Source organism: Hippoglossus hippoglossus, chromosome 22 (assembly GCF_009819705.1).
Source record: "Hippoglossus hippoglossus isolate fHipHip1 chromosome 22, fHipHip1.pri, whole genome shotgun sequence".
NCBI classification, from domain to species: Eukaryota; Metazoa; Chordata; class Actinopteri; order Pleuronectiformes; family Pleuronectidae; genus Hippoglossus; species Hippoglossus hippoglossus.
In genome coordinates, this window is record NC_047172.1 from 21,645 (window position 1) to 42,889 (window position 21,245).

Below are 21,245 nucleotides of genomic sequence, written 5' to 3' on the forward strand. Positions count from 1 at the left end.
TGTTTCTCCACTTTCTCCATCTCACTCCTCTGTTTCTCTCCCTTTCTCCGTCTCACTCCTCTGTTTCTCTCCCTTTCTCCGTCTCACTCCTGTTTCTCTCCCTTTCTCCGTCTCACTCCTGTTTCTCTCCCTTTCTCCGTCTCACTCCTCTGTTTCTCTCCCTTTCTCCGTCTCACTCATCTGTCTCTCTCCCTTTCTCCGTCTCACTCCTGTTTCTCTCCCTTTCTCCGTCTCACTCCTGTTTCTCTCCCTTTCTCTGTCTCACTCCTGTTTCTCTCCCTTTCTCCGTCTCACTCCTGTTTCTCTCCCTTTCTCCGTCTCACTCCTCTGTTTCTCTCCCTTTCTCCGTCTCACTCCTGTTTCTCTCCTTTTCTCCATCTCACTCCTGTTTCTCCACTTTCTCCATCTCACTCCTCTGTTTCTCTCCCTTTCTCCGTCTCACTCCTGTTTCTCTCCCTTTCTCCGTCTCACTCCTCTGTTTCTCTCCCTTTCTCCGTCTCACTCCTGTTTCTCTCCCTTTCTCCGTCTCACTCATCTGTTTCTCTCCCTTTCTCCGTCTCCCTCCTGTTTCTCTCCTTTTCTCCGTCTCACTCCTGTTTCTCCACTTTCTCCATCTCACTCCTCTGTTTCTCTCCCTTTCTCCGTCTCACTCCTGTTTCTCCACTTTCTCCATCTCACTCCTCTGTTTCTCTCCCTTTCTCCGTCTCACTCCTGTTTCTCTCCTTTTCTCCATCTCACTCCTGTTTCTCCACTTTCTCCATCTCACTCCTCTGTTTCTCTCCCTTTCTCCGTCTCACTCCTGTTTCTCTCCCTTTCTCCGTCTCACTCCTCTGTTTCTCTCCCTTTCTCCGTCTCACTCCTGTTTCTCTCCCTTTCTCCGTCTCACTCATCTGTTTCTCTCCCTTTCTCCGTCTCACTCCTGTTTCTCTCCTTTTCTCCGTCTCACTCCTGTTTCTCCACTTTCTCCATCTCACTCCTCTGTTTCTCTCCCTTTCTCCGTCTCACTCCTGTTTCTCTCCCTTTCTCCGTCTCACTCCTCTGTTTCTCTCCCTTTCTCCGTCTCACTCCTCTGTTTCTCTCCTTTTCTCCGTCTCACTCCTGTTTCTCCACTTTCTCCGTCTCACTCCTCTGTTTCTCTCCCTTTCTCCGTCTCACTCCTGTTTCTCTCCCTTTCTCCGTCTCACTCATCTGTTTCTCTCCCTTTCTCCGTCTCACTCCTGTTTCTCTCCTTTTCTCCGTCTCACTCCTGTTTCTCCACTTTCTCCATCTCACTCCTCTGTTTCTCTCCCTTTCTCCGTCTCACTCCTGTTTCTCCACTTTCTCCATCTCACTCCTCTGTTTCTCTCCCTTTCTCCGTCTCACTCCTGTTTCTCTCCTTTTCTCCATCTCACTCCTGTTTCTCCACTTTCTCCATCTCACTCCTCTGTTTCTCTCCCTTTCTCCGTCTCACTCCTGTTTCTCTCCCTTTCTCCGTCTCACTCCTCTGTTTCTCTCCCTTTCTCCGTCTCACTCCTGTTTCTCTCCCTTTCTCCGTCTCACTCATCTGTTTCTCTCCCTTTCTCCGTCTCACTCCTGTTTCTCCACTTTCTCCATCTCACTCCTCTGTTTCTCTCCCTTTCTCCGTCTCACTCCTGTTTCTCTCCCTTTCTCCGTCTCACTCCTCTGTTTCTCTCCCTTTCTCCGTCTCACTCCTCTGTTTCTCTCCTTTTCTCCGTCTCACTCCTGTTTCTCCACTTTCTCCGTCTCACTCCTCTGTTTCTCTCCCTTTCTCCGTCTCACTCCTGTTTCTCTCCCTTTCTCCGTCTCACTCATCTGTTTCTCTCCCTTTCTCCGTCTCACTCCTGTTTCTCTCCTTTTCTCCGTCTCACTCCTGTTTCTCCACTTTCTCCATCTCACTCCTCTGTTTCTCTCCCTTTCTCCGTCTCACTCCTGTTTCTCCACTTTCTCCGTCTCACTCCTCTGTTTCTCAACTTTCTCCGTCTCACTCCTGTTTCTCTCCCTTTCTCCGTCTCACTCCTGTTTCTCTCCCTTTCTCCGTCTCACTCCTCTGTTTCTCTCCCTTTCTCCATCTCACTCCTCTGTTTCTCTCCCTTTCTCCGTCTCACTCCTCTGTTTCTCTCCCTTTCTCCCTTAACCCCCTGACCCCGGTCGACCAAGGCAGCCCGACCAACCTCCGGGTGCTTAGGGTCTCACGCTGCCCCCCGACGGCAAATACGCCACCGGGTCTGCGCATCTCCCGAGGCAGGGGCAGAGAGTGAGCGAGAGAGAGGTGCGCTGCTCAAGTAACGAGACAGTTTTTAAAATATAAGAAGTAAAAAGTACCGAAATTTGTGTTCAAATGTATCGAGTAAAAGTAAAAAGTCGTCAGGAAAATAAATACTCAAGTAAAGTACAGATATGTGAAAAATCTACTTAAGTACAGTAACAAAGTATTTTTACTTCGTTACTTCACACCACTGAGAACTAGTGATGAGTGTGTATTAGTTCCAGTGAAGCCGAGTGGAGGAGGACACAGAAACTCCAGCTCGGTACAAACCAGCTTCTGCTCTGATCCTGAAGCAGCTGATCCCTGAGCAGCTGAGACCAGAGGAACTCTGTGTTTCACTTCTACAGAGTCACTGAGCGGCTGCTTCAGGTGCACGAGCTGTGATCTCACTGCGTGTGTCCCTGAGCGAGAGAGTGGGTGGGTGGGGGGGGGGGTATGGGTTCATGGAGCGGGTCATTCTGTGCATGCATTAATGCGTTAAAAAAAACTATCGCGTTAATAAACAAATTAATCATCCCGTGTTAACCCGTTAATTTTGACAGCTCTACTTTAAAATGAAACTATTTTGTTAATACAGACCCCTTGGACATATTAAACCTAAAACAGGCATCCTTGCCTCTGTAACCCAAATTAATTATTAATTAATATTTTAGTCTTTATAAATACCATTTTTTCTACATAGTTCATATTGTTAAAACACTATGTGATGATCACAAGCTAGGTATAAATACATAAATAAATAAATAAAAACGTAAATAAATAAATAAATTCTAAATATCAATTCCCGTGCCAGCAGCAGCCTGGCTGTTCACACAAGATGCGCATCTCGCCGCGCCGGTCAGCCCGGTCTTCACAAGTGACTGACCTACGCAAGTCTATAACCAGAAGATGATCCATCGGGGTCGAAAACGTTGCCCATAGGCACAAAACACAGTGACTAGGTCACTTGATTTCAACATTTTTTATTTTCTATTTTTATTAATTAAAAACATTTCATTATATTTCATTCAAGTTTATTAGAAACATATTTGAAAACAAATTAATCTTTTATTTTATTATAAAATATAGAGAAAAACACACACATACAAATACTGATAACACAAGAATACAAAAAAACTCAGCAATGGGTTACTTTAATGATGATAGTTAGGACTGGTACCCGGTGCATTATGGGAGGCGGCGCGGCCGTCCCCATCAGAGGAGGGAACACAGGGAGCATCCTGGGGGAAGGACAGAGCACCTCCCGTACCCTTTCATAGGAGATGGGCTCAGTTCCCCTACCTTAAGCCCCCCTTATTATTCTCCTGCACCTCCATGGGCCATAACATAATCGCTATTCAAAGACATAGATCATGCTCCTCTTAATGTGTCCTCTGTCACCATGTTAAGCTCATGACCATCACCATCATCCAGCAGGTGGCAGTATCCACCTAAAAACACATTAGTCACAAACCTGGTCTGACTCCCAACAGACATGATGGCATTATGATCTGGTTTTAAAAACACAACACATGGAATTAGAAGTTGTGAGTCAGACAGCACTTCACCTTCAGGTAAACTCACTCTCCTGGTGACTGCAAAATGTTGATTGACAGCAGAGGAAGGTGTGTGTGTGCGTGTGCGTGTGCGTGTGCGTGTGCGTGTGTGTTACACCCTGCTATTTAAGTCATGTTGACAGGTTTGCCTCTCCCCTGAACTCTTGAACTGGGTTTTCAGTTCAACTACATACACACACGATCACTTTTAATTTGTTCCACTGACACTTGACGCTGAGCTGCTTCTTTAACACACAATAAGCTTCAGTTACTGATTAATTAATGGGCAACAAGGTTTTAACATTTTGATTCAGGGAAGTGAAAAATAAGTTTGTTTTATTTTGAGGAACGATTGAAAATCAACGTGAAAAGAATCATGTTGAAAATGTTTCCAGGTTTGTCATCGGCACAAAGCAGCAAAATTCCTAGTCGGAAAACAATGAACAAACATTTTCTGTTTCCTGAATAAATCAATGTCACTTCTTCCTGCAGACACTTAACAACAGGTGCTTTTTAAATGAACTGTGATTAGACGTCAGACGTTGACGTGGTCTGTCGTCGTCTGCAAAGGGGGAGTAAAAAAAACTGACTTTAAGTCGGACACGTTGAACTTTTCGTATTGTCAGTGAGATGAGAACAATGACGACCGATGTCAAGTCTTTAAAATGTCACTTACATCAAAGTTAATGAAAACATACATGATGATGTGTTCCAATATATGAGGGAAAACACACTCATGTAACATTTGTCAGAGGAACATTTTTAGAGAGAGAACATGTTTATTTCTTAATGTTAGGGTTAGCGTTAAACCCTAACTCTACAACAACTATATTTTTCATTCTTTTTCTTTACTCCTTTATTTAAAAAAAACTCCAATCAACACCAAATGATTTAGAAATATTTATGTATATATACATTATTTTTTGTTTATTAATAATAATAATAGCTTCAATTTATATAGCTTCTTTCAAGAGACCCAAGGACACTTTACATGTGTCACCAGGGACAAAAGTAGAAATAAAAACTTTTTCTAAAGTTATATATTGCACAAGCTTTTATCTTGGGTGTTGAGATCCCAACTTAATCTGTTCCTTTTGTAGTTTGTTTAGTCAATGAGGTCCTGTATGTTTGTTCTAATTTATCTTTCAATAAATCAAAAGGATAAAAACACAAGAGCATTTATTTATTTGAATTATGACAAAATCCTGAACTAAAGTGGAGCTCAAATACATCTCATACTGTTTGGAGAGAAATAAACCAGATCGGAATTTCTTAGAATAAAAACACCCTAACACCTGTCATATGTGTCAGTGAAGCCTTCAGCCAATCACAGCAGAGTTGTTGATTCCAACTGCTGCAGCTGGAGGAGAACATCTGTAGCTGCAGCTCGCTCCCGACATGTTTTTAGGTCACGTGACACGATGACGTTCTGCAGCGATGGAAAAAGTCGGACAAAAGTTCAAGGCTGCATGCATTACGATAAGTCAGCGCTGGGGAACACAGGGTTAACTCTAACCCAACATAATGATTCAGTTTCCACCTGCCTCATGACCTCACTTCAGAGTCTTTCAGTCTGTGGGGGAAGGTCATGAACAGGTGATGGGTGAGACTGTCTCTGCAGTAACAGGATAATTGTCACTGAGGAGCTTTTAGTGAGACAGCTGCACAATTTACAATCAAAGTGACTCACACCGAAACCCTGAACCTGCTGACAAAGATAAAATCTGTAAAAACCTTTTACACTGAGATGAATGATTTCATTGACTGAAAAATACAAACAAAGTTCAGTTCAAATCGAGTGTTTGTGCTCTACTGTCCCTGTTGAGGGAAATAAGACAAGGCCAGGGACTAATATAACTGGACCTGTTCCATTAGAGACGGGTTGAAATGGTTCAAGAATGCTCCACCAGGGCTCTAATCTTAGGTCAAAAAGATCCTATACTCAAAAATAAAGCTGCAGATTCTGTTTTTTTGCAAAGCTTTTATCTCAAAAAGGTTAATAACTGTGCTGTAAAACTGCCTGATCCAACGGTCATTCTGCAGTCCAGATCAAATCAGCCAAATCAAATCCAATTTTATATGTATAGCTCATATCCCCAAATCACAGTTTGTCTATTAGACCTTAACAAAGTGCAACATCCTTTGACCTTTTATTCTCTCAAACCTTCACTGGAGTGAAAAAACACCAAAAAGAAACAGGGAAGAGGGACCTCAGAGAGAGTCCAGAGTTATTTCCTGTCCCAGGACGGACAGAGGTGCAACATAAACAAAATGCAAAGATTTACAACATTGATGAGAAAAGACAATGTATAACATAAATGTAGAAGTTTCTCAATGATTAAAGAAGATGAAACTGAAGCTCTGCAGTGACGCTTTAGTCCTGGATCCTGGCTTGTCAAGGTTCAAGACACCTCGAGCTTTGAAACAACTTTCTGCTAGAGTAGGGTTGAAGCAGAATGTGAACCAGCATGTGCTTCCAGCTGTGTCTGGAATCCAGAGGTCTAATTTAATGTTGTTGTTCATTGTCAGTTCCTAAAAAAGCAACATTTATATTTCAAGTTTGTTCATTTAAAACCTTTTCAATCTGGAACATTCTAGAGAAGGATGTGGAGCTTAAGAGTTGATGGATAAATATGAGTTGGAAAAGCATGAATTGTATAGGTACTTACAATGAAGGAACTATAATCAGAAATAAGTGAAGACTGATCCCTCTTTGAAAGTGAATGGTGTGAGCCAAATTATTATCGCTCAGACAAAGGAATTTTTAAATAGAATCGTATCTGCTTTATGTCAAAAATGTAGGATAAACAAACATTCAATTAAATATATAAAATAAAAGTTGGAGGTTGAATTTAACACAAACATTTCAGATGACGATTGGCAAAACATGTGGAAACATGTCAGATATCCACCAATTCGCTGATCTGGTGACCTGAGGTCGTAGTCGAAGGTGGGCGCGATCATTTGTGGAAAACATCCGCGCTGTGGTGCTCGCCTCACGGTAGCTGTGTCGCCTTGTGTCATTGACTTGTAAATCCACAAGAGGTCCACGTTCCATCATTATTGCTTTGTTTTTCTTTTCTTTTATCTCTTATGACAAAGCTATAACTTGTATCTATACACCAGTGTGTGGAAGTGTTTAAGTGCCAGTTCTAGTTCTACACCTTTGCGTGTCTGTGGCCGACAACAGTCAACAATTAATTATTTTCTTATTAGGAATAAACCTTCCTCTTGCGTGAACTGTCTGTAGCTGACTAGGTCAGGCCTACGCTACTGTATTTTAATGTTGCTCATAACAGTGGTACTTGGAGAGCCTAATATTTTCTGAGGTGGTACATAGTGTAAAAAGTTTAAGAATCACTGGTCTAACCCTAACCAAGAAAAGTGGATAGAGATTGTAGAGGAAATTTACTCAACGCCTAAGACTACAAGAAACACAGCTGGAAGTCATTCTACTACGACTGTGAGACTGTGGAGGAGATGAAATTAGTTGATGAAAACTGAGAGAATGGATGAACTGAAGGAGGTGTAACATGCTAAACAGCTGTCTTGTTTGATTGTTCTTTATGACTGTATGTATATTGAATATATAAATAAAAAGCAAAGTATCAAAAAATATTTGAGAACAATGCTGATAGCACATGAACTCATCACAATCTGTGTGCTGGTGCTCAGACAAACAGGTCTTTGGTGAATGTGACTGATAAAATGGAAACTGAGTTTTAAAATGTGTTTTCCTTGTTTTCTTTTCTTTCTAACTGTTGTTTTAAGAAAAGCTGAATTAATAAAATAATTGTACTTGCTTTTGCTGCTTTTCTCCTCCTCTCTCCTCACATCTTTTTTGTGTAAGTGTCCTTTAATCTGGGGATGATCCAGTTAATCCCGGGTGATAATGGTGAACAGTGATCAGTCGTTCCGCTCCGTTTCTCACTCAGACTGGAACCATTCAGCCAGAATAAAAACCAGTGAAAAGAGCCGATACTCATCTGTGATCGGGTTCAATTCATGTGTGACACAGAGTCACCACAAGTCTCATCATTGATTACGTGTTTGAACATCAGTTCATTAACCGCTTTCAACAAATACAGCAACTAAACTAATATTAATAACAATATCCATGAATAGCACTACTGCTGCAGTCTAGATAAAATAAGATAAGATATGATGTATCTTTTCTTCCTGTTAATAAAAGTTTCTTTGGTAGTTTGACTCTTGTTGAGTTAAGAACAGAGGATGTTGCTCCTTGTTAACATCTATGAGACAAACTGTGGTTTGTGAATATGAGACAATACAAATTGTTTGATGGATTGATTGACCTTTTTCTGTGATTCAATGAAAGTAGAAAGATTAAAATATATACAAGCCTGTTTTTTCTAAATGTACAATTTAGAATTAAAGAAGATAAAGTTTGAATAATTGTGTAATGTACAATGTGTGCAGCATTTTTTTCTTTAATTATGAATAAGAATCCATCTGTTTCTACAGCAGCTGTTATCTATAGTGATTCCAGGTCTGAAGGCGAACATTAAATCTATAATAATCTATATCTAAAATAAATATAATAAAGCATTGAATTTACAATTAATACAATAATAAAGCTTTATTTGTAATAGGTGTTCTAATAAAGCATTTTAAATATAATAGATATAAAATAAAGCATACAATCTATTATAAATGTTAAAATAAAGCAATAAATCTAGAATAAATATAATAATACACCATTTTATTCTATAATAAATAGATAAAGGATATAATAGATATATAACTATAAAAGTTAGTTGTTATAATGAAAACAATAAGTGATATTTATATAGGAAAGGTGTTATTTATGAGCAGCAACAGTTCATATAATAATAATAATAATAATAATAATAATAATAGTTATTGTCTGAATCCTGCAGCTCTCGAGTCAGGAAGAGAGAGGGGGGGACTATGGGAGGGTGACATGTAGTAAAATAATGGGGGTGGAGAGACAGAGAGAGAAGTGCTCAGTGCATGATGGGAGTTCTCCAGCTGTCCAGACCCATAGCAGCATAACTAAGAGATGGTTCAGGACCTGATCCAGAACTATAGGCTTCATCAAATGGATTGTTAAGGTCTTTCATTCAATCACATTTTATTTGTATTGTCTCATATTCACAAACCACAGTTTGTCTCGTAGATGTTAACAAGGAGCCGCGTCCTCTGTTCTTAACTCAACAAGAGTCAAACTACAGAGAAACTTTGAGGAGGGTTAACAGTCATTCTTAACATGAACAAATTGAAATCTATCTGATAAATATGATTTAAACCAGCCTAGTGCCAGTCTTTAAGATGATTTCATGCATAGTAAAGTTTATTAAGGTGTTAAATAGTTTAACTCCATGATTTAAGGGTTTAATCCTCCAAAACCCCTTAAACTCAGTTTAATTAAACATTTGTGTCAATTGGAATCTTTTTAATCTTAAAATCTGTTTATTTTATCAAATAAATGTAGCATATTTATATTTTATTAGACACTGGTTTGATGAAAGATCTACTTATATTCGTTTTAAAGAAATGATGCCATGAATATTTATTTTTACTTGAAACTTAAACTTTTATTCCTGACTTAAGAACCACTTGTTTTTTCTTATGGTCTCTAGTTATTATTTAGCTCTGGTTCAAATAGATTTGATTCTTGTTGTAAATTTCAATGAGGTTTAATCTTCAACATGCGATTTAATAATTAACCCGTCACTGACTGAAGCCCTGAACTCGAACCTTAACTCTTCATTCAACAGAAATTAAGGAAAGTTGAAATTGTATTTATTAATCACAGATCGATCTGATTGCTCCTCGGTGTGGTGGAGGGATGACAGGAGTGAGGGATCGAGGAGGAGGTGGATCCAGAGGGCTGGACCTGCTGGAGGAGGAGGAGGAGAAACAGGTCACCATCACCTCTTCCTCCTCCTCCTCCTCCTCCGCCTCCTCCTCAACACTACTTCTCTCTGCTCTTCCTGGACCAGATAGGCACGGAACTGTTTCACCTGGACCAGGATTCACACCCAGCACCAGGACCGGGACCTGCAGGATCCGTGTTGGGGCTGCGGGCTCCCGTCATGCTGGGCGCGGTGAAGATGGAAGGACACGAGGCTCCGGACTGGAGCGGATTCTACAGCGAGGAGGTCGGTGACTGTTCGCGCACAACACCGTCACTGGGCGGCTTTGAGACCCGGGTCACACCGCTCCGGGTCCGGGACTAAACACGAAGACGAAAAGAACTAAAAAGAAACGTGTATTTAATTTTGGCTAAAAACGAGATTTCTGTTAGAGTTCATAAAAACAATTTATGGGAATAAAGCTGGATTTAATTTGATTATTTTATATAATTATATATTTTAACCTTCGATTCCTAAGCAGTCAAAATACAATGAATCTGAGTACAAGTGAAAAAGAAGAAAACACCGGGCCGCTTTAAAAAAAACTAAAAATGCAACTCGGAGCCTTTAAATAAAATAAAAGCTCAGTAAAATAAAATCCGCAGAAAAAGAGAAAATCTTTTATTCAGGTCACTTTAGTTTATGTCGCGACGCCTCAGCGAAATTAGCATAAATTAACCATTTTCATTATCTAACACTATTATCCTCACAACTTTAATTATTTTATTATCATCCCAACTTTAATTATTTTATTATCATCCCAACTTTATTTATTTTATCATCACAACTTTATTTATTTTATCATCACATTGTCGCTTAAACTAAATTTTTTAGGTTGTGGTCTAACTGATCTTGTCTAAATAGTTTGGTCTATTTGTTTGATTGAAGTAGTGTTGATGTTAAATCTGTAGGTGACCTGAAAAAAAATGGTTCTTATCAGATGTAACAGATACTGGTCCTGGACTAACTTGCTCTAAATTGCCCTAGCTGGTCTAAGTAGTTTTGGTTTTGGTCTCTTGGGTCAGTGTGCAATGGCAAGTGGTGGGTTGGTTTCTGATCTGAATTGATCTGGTTGAAATTGATTGTGTTTTCTGGACTAATTAAATCTTGATGCACTGGTTCTTACTGGTTCTGGTCTCTGTGCAGGTGTACTCTCCAATGGCAGGTGGTGGAATGGGTTCTGGCCTCGGAATGGGCTCCATGTCGGGCTACATGTCCAGCAGTGGAACCACATCGGGCTCCTTCAACATGTCGTACAGCGGGACTGGTTTGAGTCCTGCCCCAGTGGCGGGGATGGGCGGTTCGGCTCCTGCAGCCATGTCGGGTCTGGGAGGGGGTGTGGGCTCGATGGGTGGAACCCTGAGCCCATCCAGTATGAGCTCGCAGCAAGCCTCAATGGGCCTAAATCCATACGGGGGCATGAGTCCCACAATGAGCACTGGCATGGCGTATAGCAGTACTGGACTGAACCGTGGCCGTGACAATAAGGCCTTCAGACGGAGCTACCCACATGCCAAACCACCCTACTCATACATCTCACTCATCACTATGGCCATCCAGCAGGCGCCCAGTAAGATGCTGACTCTGAGTGAGATCTACCAGTGGATCATGGACCTGTTCCCATACTACCGTCAGAACCAACAGCGATGGCAGAACTCCATCCGGCACTCACTGTCCTTCAACGACTGCTTCGTTAAGGTGTCGCGCTCGCCTGACAAACCGGGGAAGGGCTCGTACTGGACCCTCCACCCAGACTCTGGGAACATGTTTGAGAATGGCTGCTACCTTCGCCGCCAGAAGAGGTTCAAGTGCGAGAAGAAGATATCTGCAAAATCAGATGGGCGAAAGGAGCAGGGGGGGGTGGGGGGTGGTATAGAACAAGCTTCTCCTGCAGGGGACTCCATTAAACCTCCTGGACTCCTGGACTCCTCCCTGCCCTCCTCCAGCCAGGTGACTTCGCCTCCAGGTCTGGACATGCGGGGTGGCATCAGCGGAGCAGACCTGAAGGTGACTGGCTCTCAGCTCCTGTCCTCCCTGTCATTGCCCCCCCACTCCATGACCCATGAGTCCCAGCTGCACCTCAAAGGAGACCCCCACTACTCATTCAACCACCCGTTCTCCATCAACAACTTAATGTCGTCCTCAGAGCAGCAGCACAAACTGGATCTGAAAGCCTATGAGGCGCTGCAGTACTCCTCCTATGGTGCTGGGGGGGCATCTGGCCTCGGGGGGAGGACCATGGAACCTCTGGAGGCTTCTTACTACCAGGGGGTCTATCCCAGACCGCTCCTCAACACTTCATAGTATCTGCTGCACCTGCTAATTTGACTCTCTGCATGCAGCCATCCTGGACTTCCTGTCTGACTGTGACGATGCTGAACTGGATCGACTCTGCTGCTGCTGGTCGGCTGGTTTTGGAACTTCTGCACTGTGACTACGCCAGGACACAGACATGTTAACTGTCAGCTGATTAAACTGATACCTGGTCTGTTTTCTCCTTTTACACACTGAGTCACAAACAGCTGAAGCTCACGTTTTTAAGGTTCAGGATACTAACAGGTCAAATGCTGATTTACTTTAAACCTCCAACACATTATCCTCCGGTCAGACCAGGATCCTCAGTCCATGCAATTCAGGATCTTCGTTCATGTCTGTTGATTCTGCAGTTCATAATTTTGTGTTTATATCAGTAGTTCTGGACCTGGACATCCAGACCCCTCTATTGGTCACAAGGCTCAAGAGATATTAACTATGTTCAAAAAGATTTGAGTGACACAAAGTGTGTTGATTTTTGTCTTTTTATCCAGTACTCTTTGTGACACACAGGATAGTTTTTAGGTGAATCACTCAATAGAGTTAACTGGAATGCTAACCTCAGGAAAAGCTGCCCTTAGGATTAGAGTAAACCAAGGCCTCATCCACTTTGTGGGAACCACCGACTTTGATCCAGTTTGTTTTTTGTCCTGTCGAAAGTTGTATTCACCAGGTTCGGGTTCGGGTTAGGTTGCCTGGTGATGGCAGTGGAGTGGTTGCCATGTTGACACTGATGAAGCTGCAGATGTTTACAGAAACAAATCTGGATTATAAAGATGCTAACTGATGTATTTGATCAGATATGAGGAGGATTTATTTCTCCCACGACCTTGTCTGCTACTCGGCTGACCTCCTGACGGGTTGCGACCCTCGGAATGAGAAACCTCAGGACAGATAAAAAAGCTTTTAATTTAAAGGGTCAGTTCACCCAAACGACTCAAACACAGATTCCCCTGCCTCTCTGAACGTTGTCGTCTGTTACCGGGCAGATTTTTTACAAATGTTTGATCTTTTCTGGTTTCAGTCTGCTACTAACAGATTAGATTACAAATTGTTTTGTCTTTTGGACGAAACCAAACTTTTCTTTTTGTTTCAGTGAATTTTCTTCATCTTAAATCAACATTTATTCATTCAATTTCAAATAAATAAATACAAATTCGGAATTAATTCAGGTGTGCAGTGAAAACACAATTTGAGATCAGCTTCATGAAGGGAATCAATCACTAATCATTTATCACTACTAGTTGTTGACAAATATAGTTTTTTAATCAATATGTTAGTTGTGATAAACACAAATGTCTTGTTTTATTCACATTGTTTTCTCATAATGTAATAATTTCCATTATTTCAAATACCAAGTTGCGATCAATAATAATTTCTACCGTTTAGATTACTTTGTTGTTAACCTCTGATCACTGATCAATAATCAATCTTGTAGCTGTGACACTTTGATACAACCGATCAGTCTGTTCTTAAAGCTATTGATTCATCTTTTGATAAAAGATCTGTGTTTGTGACTCTCACTCTGTGTGAAAAAGGAGAAACCACTTCCTGTCTGTTTTCTGACGGTTGGTACGTCTGATGATAAAAATCCTCTTTGTGTATTTAAACTTCCCACAGTCACCGATTATTGGTTATGATTAATATAGCCATTTGCATGAATGAAGGGTCTTCTTCTTCTTCTGTTTTCTGGGGCAAAAACAACTGATTCAAACCTCAGCTTGAAAAGAGAGAGAGAGACAGACGGAGAGAGGAGGATGAATTAGTACCCCCCCCCCCTGTGTTTCTTCCTCGTTGGTTTTTGACTCTGATGCATGTTCTTAACTTATTCTGTCATTTTTAAATAAAAGAAGGAAACATTGGACATTGATTGATTGATTGATTATTGATCTATTTTATCCTGTATTTTATGAATCATTAATGACAGTAGTGATGAATGAATGAATAACTATTGATTCAGTTATGATGTAAACTTAGATTTTATTTCAAATGAATTTAATGCAATTTACATTAATCAGTTACAAGATATAAAACAAATTATTTGTATTAAATTTTACTTCGTATCTCAGATAAACAATCTTGTTTCTACGGACTCAGTTCCAGAAAAAACCTTTTCCTCATTTTCACTAAAACACTGAACATCTTATTATTATTATTATTAATAATAATAATAATATTATTATTGTTGTATGATGGATGGATGATTTTATGTGATGAGTGTTTCATGTTTATTAAATTATTTTACTTTCAGTTACACATTTATATATTTTACAGAAAATGCGGCCTTTATGATTTCACTTCATTTCTGATCACTTTCAGCTTCTCGTGGTGACGTCAGTGTGGTTTTTATTTCATAGATTATTATATATTATACATTTATTATGTGATTAAGAAGCGCTCGGCTCCGTCTCGGCCGCGGCGCTGGAGTTCAGGCCGAACATGATGAACCTCCTGCGGCCTCAAAGCTCCTCAAAGCTCCGTGAACCTGAACACAACACGACACGTTTACTTTGATCTGAGGCTTTTTCACCGCTGAGCCGTGAAATGTCTCAAATGAAGCTTTAATCATCCGCTAATTACATCCGAGCCGAGCCGAGCCGAGCCGAGCCGAGCCGAGCCGAGCCGAGCGGAGCCGAGCCGAGACAGTTCTGATGAAACACGCAGAAGAGAAAAAGATCCACCGAAGCCCCGTAAACACAAAACAATCCCAATATAAACAAGCAGAAACATTAAATCTGAATTAAAAGTAAAATATATATAATTATGGTCTGAAAAAATATAATTCGAATGAAAAACTTAACATATACATTTTCAAAATAAATTCAATGTCTTATTTTTAAACTGATATTTGTCTCAATAATATTAATAATAATTACAACGAAACTTTAAACTTTTGTTCATTGACAGAATTACATTTTGGTTTATTTGCAACATTATTTGTTTCGTTAGTATCATAACTTGAAAATATGATTTTAAATAGTTAAAATAAGATTTTGAATTCAACGTTTATTTTTTCTCTGACAGTCACATTACAAAAACTGATTGATTAATGATTGATTGATTATAGGATGTTAATATGATCAGATTCAGTCCGAACAAACACAATAAATAATGTATATTGGGATCATTTACTCAGATTTGAAACTGTCTGTTTTTAAATTATGTACTTTTACTGGATTGTTTATAGATGTTTATGTTTCCTTTAACCTTTTCTTTTGCCATCACTTTTAAACGTTTTTATTTTTGGGTCTTGTTTTGAAAGGTGCTGTTTAAATAAAGTTATTCAATTATTATTATTGTTGGTGCATGTATTACATGTGTTTTTCGTATTATGTCTGTATTAGTGTATTGCGTATTGCGTATGATGTATGTATTGTGTATAATGTGTGTATTTTATTTGTCTGCTGATCAGCTGCTTCTTGACATTTTGCGATGACGAATGTCCTGACTCACCTCAGTTTGTAGATTAAAAAAACATTCAGAGTTAAAATATTTAATAACATGTTTTCATGTCAAATAAATTTAATTAAGTGACATAACACACACACACACACACACACACACACACACACACACGAGAACTCTGTGTATCTAGTTGTCACAGTCAGAAAATACTTCAAATCTTGATCCTAACCAACAGATCAACTTAATTCTAACTGGAACATGACATCAGAAGTTCATGGATTTTAGAAATTTGCTAAATTTTAACTTCTGACACTCAGTGACATCTCCTCCAATCATCTTGTTTTTCTGAAATTTTTTTAATTTAGATTTTTAAGTTTCTCTTTATATTGACAGGTAATAATTTGTTGAAGGACAAAAGATGTATGTATATTATAATTATATTTTATATTATGTATGAATAACCATTTTTATTATTGTGTTGCCTATGGAGATCATTTTCATTATCTGATAAAATCCAAATTTACAAATCTCACTTTCGATAGTTTAAATATTTTTGATATGATTCTTTCTGCATTAAAACGTAAAAATGGTTTTCACGTCATTTCATGTTTAGATGATGAGTTCATGTGAAGTCGTAAATTATATTTTCTCTCTTTTTGATTCGTCTTTGATTTTATCATCTTCATTGGTGAATAACAATATTATTATTTTAGCGGGTAGATTTAAAATCATATCAGAAAATGAATCCCATCAATGATACAGCTCCTAGGAAACGATGAAATAAAACTCACAAAGACATAGAAGTGTACTAGAATTTTTTATTATATTATTAAAAACATTGATGAGTAGTAAAATCATTTTACATCTCTACATTTATTTAACACATTTGTGAAACATGATGAATAAATAAAATATAATTTAATGTGGTACTTTTACTTTTCATACTTTAAATATCTGTGCTGTAGTTATTACTCTTACAAATAATTATTATTTCAATTCTTTCTTCAGCTGCAATGCTAACAGCTAATTCTGAAAATAAATTTTAAATAAAACAGGATGTGATCTGTAAACGTCAGCCACTCTTTACTGAGTCTGATCGAGGTGAAGTTTCCCTCTGCCACCCAGTCCGCTGCTGTAATACAAGCCATATGTCCCCGGCGGGGTGGAGCGGGGCCGCTCGGGGCCTCTGAGGGCCCGGCGGCTGCAGCCCACAGCTTCATTTCACTAAAGCCCTCGCACTCTTTTCTCTACACTCGCGCCTTATGGAGGAAAATGTCGACCACAATGCAACAGCCCTCTGCCCCTTTCTTCATCTTTCTTTCATTCTTCCACTAGAAAGACTCGAACAGGGGCCCCGGGGCCACTAATGCCTTTTGATGGGGATTGGAATTAATTATCTCCAATAACACAATTGTGCTCAGCCAATGAAAAGAGCAAAGAAATCCCCCCCAGAATGAGAGCGAGAGAAGAAAAGGAGAAGAAGAAGAGAGCAAGGGGGGTGATCAAAGGCAGGACAGAGACAGAGAAACAGAGAGAGATAGAGAGAACAGAGAGAGAGACAGAGACAAACAGAGAGACAGAAGAAAAGGAGAAGAAGAAGAGAGCAAGGGGGGATCAAAGGCAGGACAGAGAGAGAGAGAGAACCAGACTCAATGTGGGCGACACCTGCCTCGACCGGTTGGGGTGAGCAGATTAGGAGATAATAATTATAATAATTATTACAGAATAATAATAATTCTATAATAATAATTATAATAATAACTGTTGTAGAAAAAGAGAGAGAGATAGAGAGATGAAAGGTGTATATAATTCACATACGACTTTTTATTCTATTGCTTTTTTATATTTTTATTCTCTTGTCTGCCTCATTCAGACCTGCTGCTGCTGTAACTACTGAATTTCCCTGGTGTGTGGATCAATAAACTTTTATCTTATGGAGAACATGAGAACAAATGGAGAACACATTGATGTCAGATGAAATACTAACAATGTCTCTTAACATTGAGTTAAGGTGATGTTATGATTCCGTCTCGGAGTCTTAGTGTCGCCATCTCTTAAATTTGAAGTTTAGTTCCTTTTGATGATTCCTCTTTGAGAGGTTTTCAGGGCAGAAACCAGGAAACCCTTCATCTGTTTGACCAAGATCAGGAAAATTGTAAAAGTTAATTTTAATTTGAAGTTTTCAGGGAACATGAATTTGTCACAGTGATCCTGAAATAATTAATCCGAGAAAATTAATCTTTAAATACAAGAGGTTAAGAAAAGAACCTTAAATCAACAGAGTAAAGACAAAGAGAAGGGAAGAGGAGGACGAATAGAGGGAGGAAGAGGAGGATTTGAGGGAGTTAGAGGGTGAGTATGAGGAAGAGGAGGAAGAAGATGAATAGAAGGATGAAGAAAAGAAACAGGAGAAATAATAAGAGGAGGTGGAGGTGGAAGAAGAAGAGGAAGACTAAACCACATTTACTCTCTCCCACTCTCACAATCTGACAACCTTACCACATCAACAGACTCTGTACCTGTCCGTCGCAGCATTCGCTCCCTCTCTGACCTCCTCTGTTCTATCAGCCCTCCCTTCATCTGAGTCTTTGTCACTCATGAATCCTAACTTTGCCACAGACACTCTCCTTTCTACTCTGTCCTCTTACGTCGCGACAGGTCCGCAAGTCCTCCCCAGCGCCGTGGTTGTCTGACTCGAGCCGACCGAGCCACTATGCGAGCATGAGAAAGGAAATGGTGAAAATCCCAACACCCTGACGACCTGCTCACTTATCAATCTCTTCTCTCCTCTTTCTCTGTCACTATTTCTGCAGCCAAAAGCTCTTTTTACCAAAGTAAAACTCTATGCTCATTTTTAACCCCAAAAAAACTCTTCTCCATCTTGTCTAACCTCGACTAGTCCAGAGCTCTAGGACCCTGGGTCTGACACTCGACAGTCATCTCTCCCTCACTGCCAACATTACTGCAACAACACGTTCCTGTAGATTCATGCTGCACAACATCAGGAGAATACGTCCCCTTCTCAGAGGGCGGCGCAGGTTCTGGTCCAGGTTCTGGTCCAGGCTCTGATCATCTCAGGTCTAGACTATTGCAACTCCCTCCTGGCTGGTCTACGTGCTTGTGCCATCCGACCGCTGCAGCTCATCCAGAATGCAGCAGCTCCACTTGCTTTGGATAAAAGTTTCAGTTAAATGATATGTAATGTAATTTAACTTGTTTGACTTTGTTATTGTAACAAACTAAAATGTCAGTCACATCACGGTTATCCTACAACATGAACGTATGTGTTTCTATAAAAAACTAAAAACATGAAAATGATCATTTTATTTCATGTGACAACAAAATCAAACATCTCACAGTGCAAACTGCCTATTGTATGTGTTTATATGTATATATGTATATATGTATATATATATATATATATATATATATATACACATAGTGAAATATATATATGATCAGGGCTTTAAAATATTATCAGAGCTCATCCTCAGTTTCCACGTTTCCTCTGTCAGTCAATGAATCAAACGCATTTACGATAAATGTTGTAATTGGCCGAACACTTTCAGGGCAGACCGAAAGAGTTCTGTCTCCAGGACTCCTGAACACTTACAGAATATCTGAAAACATTGTTTTTGGTTTTACAACAGTTTGAGACAACAAACGAGAAATATCCAAAGTAAGAGAAAGATAATTCAAATAAAAAGTTAATAAAAAACTAAAAGAAGAGAAATGGGATCAGATGACGGCTCGGACGCTTCCTGTCCCAACTTTCTTCCTCAGAACCTCGACCAGACGCTCCAGCCTGAGGAGAACAAAGACAAAAGATTTCAGTTCAGACTAAACAGTGGGAATCAAACAAACAACCCTAAGGAAGGTAAGCAGACTGAGAGTGAGGGGGCATGTACAGAATAAAAATCAGTTGACGTATGAACATATATGACACTGGTATCAAGTGTTGACATTTTTTCATATTTCTCGACTTCGACATTTAACTTCAAGACATGTTTCTGCCCAATGACCACACTACCCCCACAGTTTCTACCTGTTTCTACCTGTAGTCACAGTTTCTACCTCTAGTCAGTTTCTACCTGTTTCTACCTCTAGTCACAGTTTCTACCTCTAGTCACAGTTTCTACCTGTTTCTACCTCTAGTCACAGTTTCTACCTCTAGTCACAGTTTCTACCTGTTTCTACCTGTAGTCACAGTTTCTACCTGTAGTCACAGTTTCTACCTGTTTCTACGTCTAGTCACAGTTTCTACATCTAGTCACAGTTTCTACCTGTTTCTACCTCTAGTCACAGTTTCTACCTCTAGTCACAGTTTCTACCTGTTTCTACCTCTAGTCACAGTTTCTACATCTAGTCACAGTTTCTACCTGTTTCTACCTCTAGTCACAGTTTCTACCTCTAGTCACAGTTTCTACCTCTAGTCACAGTTTCTACCTGTTTCTACCTGTAGTCACAGTTTCTACCTCTAGTCACAGTTTCTACCTCTAGTCACAGTTTCTACCTGTTTCTACCTCTAGTCACAGTTTCTACCTCTAGTCACAGTTTCTACCTGTTTCTACCTGTAGTCACAGTTTCTACCTGTAGTCACAGTTTCTACCTGTTTCTACGTCTAGTCACAGTTTCTACCTCTAGTCACAGTTTCTACCTGTTTCTACGTCTAGTCACAGTTTCTACCTCTAGTCACAGTTTCTACCTGTTTCTACCTGTAGTCACAGTTTCTACCTCTAGTCAGTTTCTACCTGTTTCTACCTCTAGTCACAGTTTCTACCTGTTTCTACGTCTAGTCACAGTTTCTACCTCTAGTCACAGTTTCTACCTGTTTCTACGTCTAGTCACAGTTTCTACCTCTAGTCACAGTTTCTACCTGTTTCTACCTCTAGTCACAGTTTCTACCTCTAGTCACAGTTTCTACCTCTAGTCACAGTTTCTACCTGTTTCTACCTGTAGTCACAGTTTCTACCTGTTTCTACCTGTAGTCACAGTTTCTACCTGTAGTCACAGTTTCTACCTGTAGTCACAGTTTCTACCTGTAGTCACAGTTTCTACCTGTTTCTACCTCTAGTCACAGTTTCTACCTGTAGTCACAGTTTCTACCTGTAGTCACAGTTTCTACCTGTAGTCACAGTTTCTACCTGTAGTCACAGTTTCTACCTCTAGTCACAGTTTCTACCTGTTTCTACCTGTAGTCACAGTTTCTACCTCTAGTCAGTTTCTACCTGTTTCTACCTCTAGTCACAGTTTCTACCTGTTTCTACGTCTAGTCACAGTTTCTACCTCTAGTCACAGTTTCTACCTGTTTCTACGTCTAGTCACAGTTTCTACCTCTAGTCACAGTTTCTACCTCTAGTCACAGTTTCTACCTGTTTCTACCTGTAGTCACAGTTTCTACCTGTAGTCACAGTTTCTACCTGTAGTCACAGTTTCTACCTGTTTCTACCTCTAGTCACAGTTTCTACCTGTAGTCACAGTTTCTACCTGTAGTCACAGTTTCTACCTGTTTCTACCTCTAGTCACAGTTTCTACCTGTAGTCACAGTTTCTACCTGTAGTCACAGTTTCTACCTCTAGTCACAGTTTCTACCTCTAGTCACAGTTTCTACCTGTTTCTACCTGTAGTCACAGTTTCTACCTCTAGTCAGTTTCTACCTGTTTCTACCTGTAGTCACAGTTTCTACCTCTAGTCACAGTTTCTACCTGTTTCTACCTGTAGTCACAGTTTCTACCTCTAGTCACAGTTTCTACCTGTTTCTACCTGTAGTCACAGTTTCTACTGTAGTCACAGACAGTTTCTACCTGTTTCTACCTCTAGTCACAG

The 21,245-nt window shown here is 39.9% G+C and overlaps 1 protein-coding gene and 1 long non-coding RNA gene across 2 annotated transcripts; both read left to right on the forward strand.

Annotated features, from left to right (window-relative positions):
• The first annotated feature begins 9,699 nt into the window (after positions 1–9,699).
• foxa1 (forkhead box A1) lies at positions 9,700–12,604 on the forward strand. Its single transcript, XM_034576199.1, has 2 exons — positions 9,700–9,947; positions 10,848–12,604. Exons 1-2 carry the CDS (start codon positions 9,882–9,884, stop codon positions 12,003–12,005), a joined length of 1,224 nt encoding a protein of 407 aa, XP_034432090.1. The 5' UTR covers positions 9,700–9,881; the 3' UTR covers positions 12,006–12,604.
• A 6,240-nt stretch (positions 12,605–18,844) lies between these two features.
• LOC117755972 lies at positions 18,845–19,136 on the forward strand. Its single transcript, XR_004612706.1, has 2 exons — positions 18,845–18,929; positions 18,989–19,136. It is a non-coding gene; the product is annotated as an uncharacterized LOC117755972 (long non-coding RNA).
• The last annotated feature ends 2,109 nt before the right edge of the window (positions 19,137–21,245 follow it).